At 51.6% G+C, this 14,382-nt stretch overlaps 1 protein-coding gene and 1 pseudogene across 1 annotated transcript; one reads left to right on the top strand and one right to left on the bottom strand.

Annotated features, from left to right (window-relative positions):
• Nucleotides 1-1,525: 1,525 nt before the first annotated feature.
• LOC113610653 (GTP-binding nuclear protein Ran-like) lies at nt 1,526-2,202 on the top strand (annotated as a pseudogene).
• Nucleotides 2,203-7,531: 5,329 nt separating this feature from the next.
• AQP3 (aquaporin 3 (Gill blood group)) lies at nt 7,532-13,517 on the bottom strand. Its single transcript, XM_027088971.1, has 6 exons — nt 13,318-13,517; nt 10,144-10,270; nt 9,646-9,783; nt 9,189-9,307; nt 8,702-8,919; nt 7,532-8,615 (listed from the first exon to the last, which is right to left on the bottom strand). The coding sequence occupies exons 1-6, from the start codon at nt 13,423-13,425 to the stop codon at nt 8,447-8,449; spliced, it is 879 nt and encodes a 292-aa protein (XP_026944772.1). The 5' UTR covers nt 13,426-13,517; the 3' UTR covers nt 7,532-8,446.
• Between the last annotated feature and the right edge of the window lie 865 nt (nt 13,518-14,382).

The raw sequence follows: 14,382 nt of genomic DNA, 5'->3' as shown, positions 1-14,382 counted from the left end.
ACCACATCACATCTGACTTGAAGGTATGACCAAGGCAATCCAGGGAGGTGTCAGATTATTAGTCAGTTTTCAGCCTCTTCATAACCTCACCCCACTGGCAACCTCAGCTGTCCATAAGACCCCCCCCCATTAGTGACCCCCAGACCTCCTCTCCTTGGGTCATATGCAGGATTGGGTAGGGGCACACAGACCCTCTTTCTCCTCCCAAAGCTACTGGAACTCCCAGTGCATTGGTGAGAGCTGGAAAAGACCCCCGGTGTCATGGTAATTGTCCTGGGAGCTGAAGCAGGATGGCAGTGAACCCTGAGGAAGGATTTCCTGAGTAGCAAAGAAACAAGGTTTGGAAACACAGACTGGGATTTTTGCTTCTGTCTTCAGCCACCCTGGGATCAACCCTCTCCCTCTAAACCCCTAATGCATCACTGCAACCATTCTCCACCTCTACCAGATCCCCAGAGCCCCACAAAATGGTGGGGTGCCTACCTCTCCATCACTCAGGAACCTGAGTTTTCTGGAGAAGAACCAGGATGGGAAAGGGGCTCTGGTTTCATCTCCCCTGACTCCAGTCTTCCTAGGGAAAGTTGGTTCCACTTGAGTTGGAGGGATTGGGGCTAAACAACCAGGCTGAAGCCCTTTATTTTTTTAATTGAAGTACAGTTGATGTACATTATATAAGTTACAGGTGTACAGTATAGTAATTCACAATTTTTAAAGGTTATACTCCATTTATAGTTACTATAAAATATTGGCTATAGGGCTTCCCTGGTGGCGCAGTGGTTGAGAGTCTGCCTGCCAATACACGGACGCGGGTTCGTGCCCCAGTCCGGGAGGATCCCACATGCCGCGGAGCGGCTGGGCCCGTGAGCCATGGCCGCTGAGCCTGCGCATCCGGAGCCTGTGCTCCGCAGCGGGAGAGGCCACAACAGTGAGAGGCCCGCGTACCGCAAAATAATAATAATAATATTGGCTATATTCCCTGTGCTCTTTTTGTGTGTTTTTTTTTTTTTTTTCTGGCCACACCATGCAGCAGGTGGGATCTTAGTTCCCCGACCAGGGATCAAACCTGTGCCCCCTGCATTGGGAGCGTGAAGTCTTAACTACTGGACCACCAGGGAAGTCCCTCCTTGGTTTGTACAGTATATCCTTGTAGCTTATTTTATATATAGTAGTTTGTACCTCTTAATCCCCTACCCCTATATTACCCCTCCCCCACCTTCCATATCCCATCTGATAACCACCAGTTTGTTCTCTGTATCTATGAGTCAGTTTCTTTTTTGTTATATTCACTAGTTTGTTATATTTTTTAGATTCCACATATAAATGATATCATACAGGCTTCTGCCATCTTTCCAGCCCTCAGTCAGACAGGCGTGGAGACGCTTCTAGAAGTAACATCACGATGGCTGCCCAATGAGAACCCCAAGTTCAGTTCAAACTTGTATTGGTTGGTGATGGTGGTACTGGAAAAACTACATTTGTGAAACGTCATCTGGTGAATTTGAGAAGTATGTAGCTACCTTGGGTGTTGAGGTCCATCGCCTTGTGTTCCATACCAACAGAGGACCTATTAAGTTCAATGTATGGGATACAGCTGGTCAGGAGAAATTTGGTGGACTGAGAGATGGCTATTATATCCAAGCTCAGTGTGCCATTTGATGTAACATTGAGAGTTACTTACAAGAACGTGCCTAACTGGCATAGAGATCTTGTACAAGTGTGTGAGAACATCCCCATCGTGTTGTGTGGCAACAAAGTGGGTATTAAGGACAGAAAGGTTAAGGCACAGTCAATTGTCTTCCACCGAAAGAAGAATCTTCAGTACTATGACACTTCTGTACAAAAGTAACTACAACTTTCTAGCAAGCCCTTCCTCTGGCTTGCTAGAAAACTGATGGGAGACCCTAACTTGGAGTTCATCTCCATGCCTGCTCTCGCCCCGCCAGAGGTGGTCATGGATTCAGCGTTGGCAGCGCAGTACAGGCAGGATCTAGAGGTTCCTCAGACAACTGCCCTCCCAGATGAAGAGAAAGTGAAGCTGGACCCCAACGTCAGAAGTCTAGTTTTATAGGCAACTGTCCTGTGATGTCAGTGGTGCAGCGTGTTTGCCACTTTACTATATAGCTAAGCAGAACATGTGCTTAATCTTTGGGATGCTGAAGGAGATGAATGGGCTTCGGAGTGAATGTGGCAGTTAAAAAAAAATGCCTTCAGTTTTTGGACCTGCTTATTTAGGTGTTTTGGAACACAGTTGTTTCCTCCTTGAGTTTCAAATATAAGACTGCTACAGTCACACACACACACACACACACACACACACAAAGTGATATCATACAGTATTTTTCTCTGTCTGACTTATTTCACTTAGCATAATACCCTCCAAGTCTATCCATTTTGTTGCAAAGGACAAATTTTCATTCTTTTTTATGGCTGAATAGTATTCCATTGTATATATATTTATATATATATATACATGTATGTAGTATACATATAGTATAAGTAGTATTCCATTATATGTATATAATGGAATATTATTCAGCAGATGAATGAATTAAGATTAACAGATGAATGGATAATATATATACCACATCTTAATCCATTCATCTGTTGATGGACATTTAGGTTGTTTCCGTATCATTTTCCATATCAATTGTAAACAATGCTACTATGAACATTGGAGTGCATGTATCTTTTAGAATGAGTGTTTTTGGTTTTTTCAGATATATATCCAGGAGTGGTATTTCTGGGTCATATAATAGTTCTATTTTTAGTTTTTTGAGAAACCTCCATACTGTTTCCACAGTGGCTGCACCAATTTATATTCCCACCAACAGTGTATGAGGGTTCCCTTTCTTTTTGGAAAAAACATATTTATTTATTTATTTAGGCTGTGCTGGGCCTCAGTTGCAGCATGCGGGATATTTAGTTGCAGCGTGCGAACTCTTAGTTGCAGCATGCACGTGGGATCTAGTTCCCTGACCAGGGATTGAACCTGGCCCGCCCCCTGCATTGGGAGCTCGGAGTCTTAGCCACTGGACCACCAGTCCCAAGGGTTCCCTTTTCTCCACATCCTCACCAATGTTTGTTACTTGTGTTATTTTTGATGATAGCCATTCTGACAGGTATGAGGTGATAGCTCATTGTGGTTTTGATTTGCATTTCCCTGATGATTAGTGATGTTGAGCATCTTTTCACGTGCTGCTTGGCCATCTGCATGTTCTCTTTGGAGAAATGTCTATCCAAGTCTTCTGACCATTTTTTAATCGGGTTGTTTATTTTTTGATGTTGAGTTTTATGAGCTGTTTATATATGTTGGGTATTAACTCCTTATCAGTCATATCATTTGCAAATATTTTCTCCCATTCAGTAGGTGTCTTTTCGTTTTGTCAGTGGTTTCCTTTGCTGTGCAAAAGCTCTTAAGTTTAATTAGATCCCATTTGCTCATTTTTGTTTTATTTCCTTTGCTTTAGGAGACTGATCCAAAAAAAAATATTGCTACTATTTATGTCAAAGAGTGTTCTGCCTGTATTCCTCTAGTTTTACTGTCTCTGGACTTTTTTTTTTTTTTGGCTGTGTTGGGTCTTCGTTGCTTCGTTGCTTTGTTGCTGGGCTTTCTCTAGTTGTGGCGAGCGGGGGCTACTCTTCATTGCGGTGCTCAGGCTTCTCATTGCAGTGGCTTCTCTTATTGCGGAGCATGGGCTCTAGGTGCATGGGCTTCAGTAGTTGTGGCATGTGGGCTCAGTAGTTGTGGCTCGCGGACTTAGCTGCTCTGCGGCATGTGGGATCTTCCCGGATCAGGGCTTGAACCCGTGTCCCCTGCATTGGCAGGTGGATTGTTAGCCACTGTGCCACCAGGGAAGCCCATGGTCTCTGGTCTTACATTTAGGTCTTTAATCCATTTTTAGTTTATTTTTGTATATAGTGTTAGAGAGTGTTCTAATTTCATTAGTTTACATGTAGTTGTCCAGTTTTCCCAGCACCACTTATTGAAGAGACTATCTTTTCTCCATTGTATATTCTTGCCTCCTTTGTCATAGATTAATTGACAAAAAGTGCATGAGTTTATTTCTGGGCTCTCTATTCTGTTCCATCGATCTATGTGTCTCTTTCTGTGCCAGTACCATAGTGTTCTGATTACTGTAGTATAGTCTGAAAGTCAGGTGGGACGTGATTCCTCCAGCTCTGTTCTTCTTTCTCAAGATTGTTTTGCCTACTTAGGGTCCATACAAAATTTAAGATTATTTGTTCTAGTTCTGTGAAAAATATCCTTGCTATTTTGATAAGGATTGCATTGAATCTGTAGATGGCCTCAGGTAGTATAGCCATTTTAACAATATTAATTCTTCCAGTCCAAGAACACAGTATATCTTTCTATCTGTTTGTGCTGTCTCCAATTTCTTTCAACCGTGTCTTATAGTTTTCCAAGTACAGGTCTTTTCCCTCCTTAGGTATGCTTTTTCCTAGGTATCTTATTCTTTTTGATGCGATGGTAAATAGGATTGTTCCCTTAGTTTCTCTTTCTGTTAGTTCATTGTTAGTCTATAGAAATGCAACAGATTTCTGTATATTAATTTTGTATCCTGCAGCTTTATCAAATTCATTGATGAATGAATTGATGAATTTGGTAAAGTTGCAGGTGAAGGAGGCTCCCCACCTGACTTTCTCCTTCCTTTGCACTGCCAGCATTCCCAGGTGCACAACTCAGTGTCCCCACCTCAGGACAGGCTCCCTCCTCCCAATGAGGAGGCCAGTACCTGCACAGACCCTCCTGTGGGGGACCAAGGGCATCTCTGGCCTCTGGGGTCTCTGTTCAGGGTGGAGTAGTCCCTCCTCTCCCCTTCCCACCCCACCCAATTCTACCCCACCCATGCTTCCCCAAGCCTGGGGTGGCCACACCCAGGCTTTTAGACAAACAAAATCAAGGGGAAAGAGTTAGCAAGAAGGAGGGAGCTCATTACTAGGAATTAAGGAGGAGATATGCCCTGAGGTAAGATGAGCGGGACTGGTCACTCAGACTCTCTTAGGTACATGACATGTTCACTTAGAAGTACACATAGAAAGACCCAGACACAAAGAGTCAGGCAGGGACAGAGACACAGAAAGAGACAGAGGCATGGTCAGCCAGGGGCACAGACCCAGAGCCATACCAGACAGACTGAGAGAAAGATAGGTACACCCAGCAGCACTGAGAGATGCAAAGCTGCGTGTGCGCACACACGAGCAGGCACACAAGGAAACGGAAACCCAGCTCAGGTTTCAGGGAGGTGGATTTCAATGCCAGCAAGTCAGAGCTTTAAGGAACAATGAGCTCCTCCAAAGATGGCTGTGGAGAGGACTAGCTCAGGAAGAAGGGACAGAGATGAGACGTGGGATCTTGTTCTCTCTCAAGTCCACCCTGGCAAACGGATTAAATTACTTTTCTGAAAGAGATGAAGAGGTTTATTTCTAGAACTTGCTATCAGACAGAACTGCTGGTAGGAGGCATATCTTAGAAGGGAGTGGGGAGGTGGGAAGCTTCGCTCCTGCCCCCAGGGGTCATGCTGCTACTTGGCTTCTGTCACTGGGCGGCCAGGCCTTCCTCTTCCTCACTCGGTCTGACCTTCCATCCAGCGTGTTCCCTAGGCTGCATGCTCCTCTGCTCTCTACACCCGTGGTGGCCCCCTCTTGTGTCTCCCTTCTATTCCTCCCAAAACCCTCCTCAAGTTAGGGCACGGCAAGCCATCACCCTGTTCTCCCTCCCCCCTCTCAGGAACTTCAGATTCGTGGAAGGAATCTGAGGCGGAAGAGGATATTAAATTCAATGACCTTTAAAAAACAGCCTTCAGATCTCTCCACCAACCACCATCCCCCCTCCCCTGTTCTGCAGGAAAAAATCATTTTTTTGACATTTATTGACTATTATCTTCCATTACCTCCTCCTCTCAATGTCTCCCAATTCACAGATGAGGAAACTGAGGTTCAGGGAAAGAAAATGACCACCCCAGTATCACACAGCTAGAGAGAGGCCAAGCTGGGCTTGGAATCCAGGTCTGACTACTTGTTCACCACTGGTCCAGAAGCCCTCCCACCACCCCCTGGTCAGGGTCAACTGCAGGAGTTGAGAGTAAGAGAAGACAAAGGGTATGGGGCATGCTGGGGAGGATAGCAGAGTGAGGGTACCCAAAGCGGGACAGGTGTGGCTGCAGTGAAACTCTGAAGCACACATTCTCCTCCCTTGGTTTGCCCTTTCTCCCCCCAGGGCCTGAGAAGGGGACACTCCCTCTGGCTCAGGTCCCTTCAACATTCCAGACACGCCTCCTGGGAGCTGGGGACGAGTGGGTGGAGACCTGAGATGGAACTGCCTTCCCCCAGCCCCACCTGCCCAGAGTCCAGGCTGTGCGACCCACCCACTCTGGGCCATGGTCTCCTTATCTGTGAAGTGGCTGGGGAGCAAGAGTTGGCTTATCCTCTAAAAACCACAGTTCTCCTCCAGACCCAGGCATCCCAACGTGGTTAACTCTGCAGGAGAGCTTGGGTTGGGGCCGCCTTCCCTTTTTATTCCCAGTGAAAGTTGAGGAGGATTCGGTAAGGAAGGAGCAGGAGGTGGGAAAGGGCATGTGATCTCCCAGCAGAGCTTCCCAGGCTTCAGTCAGGGCACCAGAGTTAGTCCAATCCCAGATCCCAGCCTTACAGGACACAGGGGTGCCTCAGACTGAAGAACTGAAGCACAGGAGGCACGAATGAATGCAGCTGTGGTCTCTGGGTTCAGACAACTGACTGTAGAGATGGTGAAAGAATGGGTAAGGCAGGGATGACTTCCTGGAGGAGGTGATGGAGAAGATCAGGAGGATTTTAGTGAGTGGGCAGTGAGGTCAGAAGGCACAGGAGCACACAAAGTAGTCTGGGGTGGATGGAGCATCGTGAGGGAAGGTGTAGGGACCAGGGCCAGGTCCTGGAGGGCCTGACTGCAGGATGGAGGGATTTGAATGGTCGCTGGGTAGCGGTAGAAAGAGGCCCACTTTCAGCGGGGGTTTTCAGAAAGATCCCTCTGGTTGCTGTGTGGACTGACTGGGGCAAACTGGAGTCAGAGAGGCTGCTCAGGGGGCTGTGGCCAAGGTCTAGTTGAAGGTGATAGAGCCCAAACAGCTGCGAGGTGTAGAAGGCAATAACAGGTTCCCGGTCTGATTGGTCTCTTCCAACAACAGGGAGCTCACTATTTCTTGGGTAGCAGTCCTCTCCTTTGGGCAGCTCTGCCTGGGAGAAAGTTCTTCCCTAAGCCAGGCTTCAGCCTGCCTTCCTGGGGTAGTAGGTGGGTGCAGGGGTTGGGAAGATGTGATTCATTGTACTGGGGGATCCCAGGAAGACGGAAACTTGGGGGAGAGTGTGGGACTCTTGTGTTCAAGCTGAGCTGAAGGAGCTCTCTGACCTGTCTGTGTGACTGACCCCTGCCCCTAGGGCAGGTTTGAGTATTACCCTGAGGGTGCCCTGGCTATCTGTGGCCAAACTCACCGAAGCTCTTTAGCTGGTGCCATGAAAACAGCAGAGCGAGCAGAGAGATATTTACACAATTGGCATATATTTTATTATTTTTTTATAAAAGGCAAAAGAGTACATGAGTTGAGGATTAAAGGAGTGAAGGAAAAAAAAAAAGGAATGAAGAGCCTATTAGAGTCTCCCAACCCCATCCCTAAAACTGTAATATTTTTACATACACACACACACACACACACACACACACACAGACACACACACAAATATATATATATACTTTTTTTTTCTTTTTTTAAAGAGCAAACGTGAAACTTATGACCTGGACTTCACCCCACCCACCTCATGCCTCCATCGTGACAGAAACACATCACTCCACTCTTACTTATGTATGAATAGCTAGAGCTCCTCATCTGGGCTGTGGTCCCCTCCTCCTAGCCCTACTCATATTCCCACCCTACCTCCCCCAAAGCCTATAGAAGCCCCCTGTGTAGAAAAAACAGCAGACACACACATACTAAGAAACACATGTACCTGGACCCTCCTCCACACGGAGCCCCTGAAACATGCAGATCCCTGGTGCTTTCCTCACTCATAGACAGACACAACACCCTCCCTCCCTCCGGGCCTCCCCTACACGCCCACAGATAGAATCCTTTCCACTTGGTCCTTTGCCCTGAACATCTGGAAAACCACACACACGCACACGCACACATCTGCTGCCCATTCTCTCTCTTTGAGAGACAAAGGACTAGATTGGCCCTACTCCCTGTGCCACCAGCTTACAGGCAGTGGCCAGCGGTCCTATTGGATCCTATTTCCTTCAGGATGGAAAATCCTGAAGGGGGCTTTCTAGAGGGGCGGTGGTAGACAAGGAGCTTCTTAGCCTGGGAGGGGTGTCGTGAAGAGGGTTTCTAGGAAGCAGCCCCTGCACAGTCAAAGGATGCTCATGAGAGGGGTTGAGGGGGAGGCCCCTGCCCATTCACATCTGCCCCTTGTGCTTCACGTGGGACAGCTTCACATTCTCCTCATCGGTGGAGGGTGGAGGTGGTTCCAGGTGCCAGCCGATCATGAGCTGATACACGAGGACACCCGCGATGGAACCCAGGAGTGGGGAGATGATGGGCACCCACCACCAGTGGCGGCCGGTCCTGGGGGCAGACAGATGTGGTCAGGGACGCGTGGGGCAGGGCAGAGGGGAGACGGGCTGGCGCACGCTGGCGGGGACTGCACTCACGTGAAGACTTCCGGGCCCCAGCCGGCAATGGCTGTGAAAAGGCGAGGGCCGAAGTCCCGGGCGGGGTTGACGGCGTAGCCAGAGTTGAAGCCCATGGACGTGCCGATGACCAGGACCACCAGGCCCACAGTGAAGGCCTCCAGGCCAGGCGGGACAGGGTTATTGTAGGGGTCCACAATGGCCAGCACACACACGATGAGGGAGGCTGTGCCAATTAACTGGGGAGTGGGGAGAACAGGGTGAGAAGAGCCCCCGTCCACCTTCCGGCCCCTCCTTCCACCTTCCAGCCTCCCTCCACTCTCAGACTCTTGGCATCTCCCGTGCTCTGCTCTCCAGAGCAGTGGTACTAAGACTTTTGCTGGTTAACTTTGCAGATTCCTAGGAATCTGCTCTAGACGAGGAGTCCTCTCCCCCAGCCAGCCCATGAGCAACCCAAGGCAGCCTGGTCCTCCTCCCCGAGTTCCCCTCACTCACCCCCAGCCCGTACCTGGTCGAAGAAGCCATTGACCATGTCCAAATGTCCAGAGGGGTAGGTGGCAAAGATGCCGGCTGTGCCATTGGGGCCCGAAACTATAAGCTCGTTGTTGGCGAAGCCCCAGATTGCATCTGGTCACAGATTAGATATCAAGTGGGTGAGGGCAGAGGCCTGAGCCCCATCTCCCCTCTCAGGCTAGGCCCACCCTCCCAGGGGTCACAGGTGAGTGTGATCGCTGCTTTATTACCCTGGAGTCGGGGGTGGGAAGGTGGAGGGGTGGAGGGCCTGACTCCATTGTTGCCCGACTCATTTCTTTCCCCTCATGACCCCCACCTGGGGCCTGTGCGTGAATGAGTCATAAGCCCGGGGCCTGGGCAGGCCCCAGCCATCTGTCATCGAAAGGCCTGGTGCCAGCAGGTCCCAAGCAGAGGGAGGGGGTAGTGGAGGAAGGCAGGGTAGGAAGCCTCACCATAATACAGCCCAAAAACGATCCCGGCACCCAGGAAGGCTCCCAGAGTCTGAGCCATGGCGTAGATGGGCAGCTTGATCCAGGGCTCACGCGCCAGCAAGCACATAGCAAAGGTCACGGCAGGGTTCATGTGGGCCCCTGGGCAGAGGGGAGATGGAACCTATTAACCCCTGCCTGCCACAGTGGGGAGGCCAGGATTCCCCCGCCCCATACTCCCCCTCTCTGGCCTGGTGACCAGGGATGCAGAGAAGGGTTTCTTGTACAGAATGGTGTGTTGGACTATGTAACAGACCAACTCGACTAATCTCTGATTCCAAGGTCAGAGTCAAAATTTCCAAGTATCAAGTTCCTTCACCACTCTTCTTTTCCAAGGACCCAAAGCTAAGCCCTGGCTATGCCCTGTTCTGAGATGACTTCCACTCCCACCCTATTCTCCAGCGGGACACCTTGTGGGAATGCTGTGGAGGGGTGATGGCTGAGGGTGGGGTAAGGCCTTACCAGAGACCTGGCCAGCGATAAGGATGCCTAGGGTGACGGCGAAGCCAAAGGCCAGGTTGATGGTGAGGAAACCACCGTGGGTGCCCCGGCTGAGCACGACCTGGGCCACAGAGCCACAGCCAAACAGCTGTGTCAGGAAACAGAACAAAGCAGGGAGGGTGAGGACCAGTGAGTCTCACTCCAGAGGGCAGGGATGAAGCCAACAACCTCCCCCTGCCTTCATGGGGAGGACGGGAGGGCGAGAAGCCCTTTCCTGGAATCGAACCCCTCCTCGTCCTGCTGCAGTTATAACCCGTAGAAGAAGCAGACATGGCCTCTTAGCCCCAATGTCCCAATGTCTTACCCAATGTTCCAACTCTACTAATAACAGGGTCCTATGGAAGGGACTGGAAGCAAAGTTTGCAACCTCGAGCCCAGAAGATGGCTGAACCATCTCCACTGATTTTTCTTGACTCTCAGTAGGAGTGGGTGGAAGGGGACACTCTCACCTGAGCAGTTCCTCCTCCAGCCCTTCAGGCCTGGCCCATAGGGGTGGGAAGGCTCTCACTCATCCCCTACCTGCAATTGCCTCCCTCCCTGCCCCAAAGAAGAGCTGAGGGGGAGAGGGCACAACGAAAGGGAGGAAGGCAGAAGTCCTCCTGAATCTGGGGTGTCAGAGCTCCTGCCTCTCCCTGCTCTCCCTCTCAGGATCTTCAGCCTCCTTGACCTGTTCCTGACCCAGAGCCTCCTCTCTCCACTTGCCCTGACCTCCCTGCCCTCAGAGGTCCAGGTTCCCCACTCAGATTTGGAGGTCCCAAAGACAGCGATCTGTCTAGTCTCACTAGCCATAGTCCAGGACCCCCAGAGCAGTGGAAGTGGGGAGACTAGTTCTAAGCTTTCTGCTGGAAATAGGGGGGGTGGTGCGTATTCAAGAGGACTAAAATCCCTGATGTCCTGCAAGTACAGAATGTGCTATTTGTCCGTTCCCCTTGTTCAAATGTAAAAATGTTTCTGTACTAGCTCCTCTGCAAAGAGCCATTGCCCTGAGCCCCCAAAGTGTCCCCCGAAGCTGCTCCAGCCCTGCCCCAGGTCTCCTCTCCCACCTCTCCATAACTAAAGTCTTTATGCCTATCCAGCAGAAATTTTCCGAAACCTGTGCTAAGGGCCCTCGTCACTTCTAAAGGGTCAGTGTCCTGCTGTACTGGGTGGTTAAGCATTTTGATTATCATCCTTCACGAAGACCAAGAGATAGTGGGGAAGCCAGCAGCCGTGATGCAGGGCAAAGGTGTGCGGGCAAGTGAGAGCAAAGGTCAGAGAGTGTAAGTATGCATGTGTGTTGGAACAGGCATGTGAGGGTCTGGGGCACCCTGCCCAGCTTGGCTGGCCCTGGCCTCAGCTCCTTGCCTGCCTGAGGCCCAAACCTGGCTCCATCCCAGGGGGCCTTGGAGGGAGAAGCTGTCAGAGCCAGTTCCACCACCTTGAGACTCTTCTTCCTCTTCCTCCGGGCTCACTCTCCCTCTCCTCACCTTACTAGGAGCCTCAGAGAAAGGGGCTTCCCTCGCCCGAAAGCCAGCCTTGCTTCTGCCACTGCAGGCTCTCGGTCCCCAACCCACAGAGGTATGCAGGTAAGCCTTCACCGACCACTTGGGCGTCTCCCGGGCCTAGCCTCTCCTCTCCAGGCACTGACACAAAATGCCCCTCAGCCACCTGAGCCTGAACGCCTTCACAGACATAACACCCTCCTTCTGTGGTCAGGGAGAAGCCAGATGATCCTGGGGCTCAGCGGGAGGCCTGACTGCTCCTTTGGGGGAAGGCAAACTGAGACTAGGGAGGAGATAGGAAGACCCCTCTGTGAAGGGAAGACAACTTGCTCTGTCCTGGCTGCTCTCAAACAGGGGGCTGGACTAAAAATCAGACAGGGACGGGGGGACACACGGCTCGGGGGCAGGAGGAAAACAAGCGTCTGCCCCTATTCCCTTCTTGGCACTTGGCACTGGGAGAGAAGAGAGGCAGATGACTGGGAGGTCTACTAGTCTGCGGAGGGGGTATGGATAAAGTGCCCCACCTGGCTTCCCCCCTTCTTGTTCCTGGAAGCCAGAGGTGAGTCCAGCTTTCCTCTCCCTATAGAATCTGCTCCACCACCACCACCCATTTAGGGTGGGCCATCCAGCCCTACTTGCCCCTAGTTAATCTTGCTAGTTCACAGGGGGCCGCCTGGTCTATGTCACCTAGGGTTGGAAGTGGGACACGGAGTACCCCATCCCCTGCAACAGAGCAAATGAACCCAGACGTAACCCAGAGGGAAACAGGTGTAACCACAAGAGTGGCCGAAAATCTGAGAGTAACTGGGACAGGAAATGGAGCCCATAACTGGTGTGTCTGTCAGACCCAAAAGTGCAGAGTCACCCAGGAACAACCCAGACCCAAACTGGCATAACCAGGGCATAACTGGGACTGGGGAGTAACCCAGGCAGGGAAGCGTCCCCCTCAGAGAACCTGTACAGTAACTCAGGCCCCGGGAAGTAAGTCAGAGTGCTTCTGCATGGAAGCTGACAGCATCTGTCTGGGAGTTGCTCAGCACTAGGGGAGGAAGTTTAGTGACACCGCGTCCTTTGTGCCTGGGGCACAGCTGCCTTCCACAGACTCCTCTCTTCAGGATCCTCCCTCCTTCCCACTTGCTGTTTGCTGTGTAGCCCCCACCCTCTGCCCCCACCTGTGGCAAACTGTCCTTATGGCAGGGCAACTTTTGGACTTTCTTCTGAGGCTTAATTATTCATTAGGGGCCAGGCATCCAAGACCCAGATAACCCAAGAGGGACCCATTTGCCACTGCCTCCACTGCCTCCCAGGGCTGGGACTCTAGGAACCTGGGGAGCTGTGGAAGCCAGAAAGGGCTGGAGGTCCCAGACTGCAGAGGTGACTGCTGTCCCCAGCCTGTGGGCTGGGTCACTGGTGAGAGGGTAAAGGATCAGAGCTGTCACTGGGGCATAACAGCTGTCATTCTGGCAAGAGTCGAAACTGTCAGTGACTGAGGGGGTTAACGCTATGGGCGAAGAGTGCTCCGGAAGGGGTCAAGTTGGGGGCGAGGGATCAGAGCTGGGAGAGGGGTCAAGGCTGTCTTAAAAAACACAGACCCTCCGGTGAACAGAGGGACTGGGGAGTGTGGGGCTGGAGAGAGGCTTCTCCCGCCACTCACCACGAGGATGAGGGTCCCCAGGCACTCAGCCAGCGCCTGGCGAAGCAGCTGGTAGCGGATGTGGAGCATCTCCCCGCAGCGGGACACCAGCTCCTTCTGTCGACCCATGGCTGGGGCAGGCGGCGGTGCTGTCGGGCGGGCGGGCGGGCGGGCGGCGGACGCAGCAGCAGTGGCCGTCAGCGCCGAGTGGCGCCTTTTATAGAAGCCAGAGGCAGCGCCCCGCCCGCCGGCACCGCCGCCTGCCGAGCCGGGTGCCGGTCTCAGGAGTGGGCGGCCACCCCGCACTGCTCGCCTAGGGAGGCTGGAGGGGACGCTGGGTTGGGGGGACGCTGATAAGGAAGGTAGGGGTGTGTGGTGTGAGGAGGCTTTAGGGCTGGTGTTGGCCCGGGGAGGAGGTGTGTGGGGGCTGAGACCAGACTGCGGGATTGTGGAGTCTGAGAGCCGATGGTGGGGTGTAGGCACGTGCAGGACGGGGGCTCACGGGGGGAAAAGGAGCCGCCAAAAACACCTCCTTGGGCCACTCTCAGTGAGCCTCGCTGCCATCCTCACCACGGTAGAGGGGAGAGGAGACATGTAAGAAAGGAAAGGAACTCTGCTTAATTCACTGTGGTGTCCTACGTGGGAGGGAAACCCAAAAGGGAGGGGATATATGTATAAGTATGGCTGATTCATTTTGCTGTGCAGTAGAAGCTAATACAGCATTGTAAAGCAGCTGTACTCCAGTAAAAATCAGCTAATACAAAAAGAATTTTTTTTTTTTTTTTTAAAGAGAGAAAGGAAAGGAACTAGCCCCAGCTCTACACGATGGCTGGACCTGGCGTGTCCTCAGTCAGGGGCCTGGAGGGAGGAGGCTGTGGGCCCCAAGGGAGAAGAGACCCTCTCAGAGTCCAGACCCAGGTGGACTCAGGAACACAGGTGCTGAGTTCCAGCCAGAGTACACCGGCCTTTGCTTCTTGCACAGTTAGTACATGTCACATGTTGCATGTCTTGACCTGCTCCGTTCTCAGCTGTGTCCACACGTGACATCTGTCCTATGTGCCTGATCACACTTTCTGGGCATTTTTT

Source organism: Aethalodelphis obliquidens, unplaced genomic scaffold, assembly GCF_003676395.1.
Source record: "Aethalodelphis obliquidens isolate GAN/ISIS:26980383/991018 unplaced genomic scaffold, ASM367639v1 scaffold64, whole genome shotgun sequence".
NCBI lineage: Eukaryota > Metazoa > Chordata > Mammalia > Artiodactyla > Delphinidae > Aethalodelphis > Aethalodelphis obliquidens.
Note: the sequence above shows the minus strand (reverse complement) of the source record. Positions and strands in the feature narration are given on the sequence as shown.

Bases quoted from the DNA above. Each gene is read 5' to 3' on its own strand.
- AQP3 (XM_027088971.1), bottom strand. From the start codon at position 13,425: ATGGGTCGACAGAAGGAGCTGGTGTCCCGCTGCGGGGAGATGCTCCAC. The intron at 9,784-10,143 runs GTAAGGCCTTAC...CCCTCTGCCCAG, and splicing joins TATCGCTGGCCAGGTCTCTG to GGGCCCACATGAACCCTGCC. The intron at 8,920-9,188 runs GTACGGGCTGGG...CCCACTCCCCAG, and splicing joins TCAATGGCTTCTTCGACCAG to TTAATTGGCACAGCCTCCCT.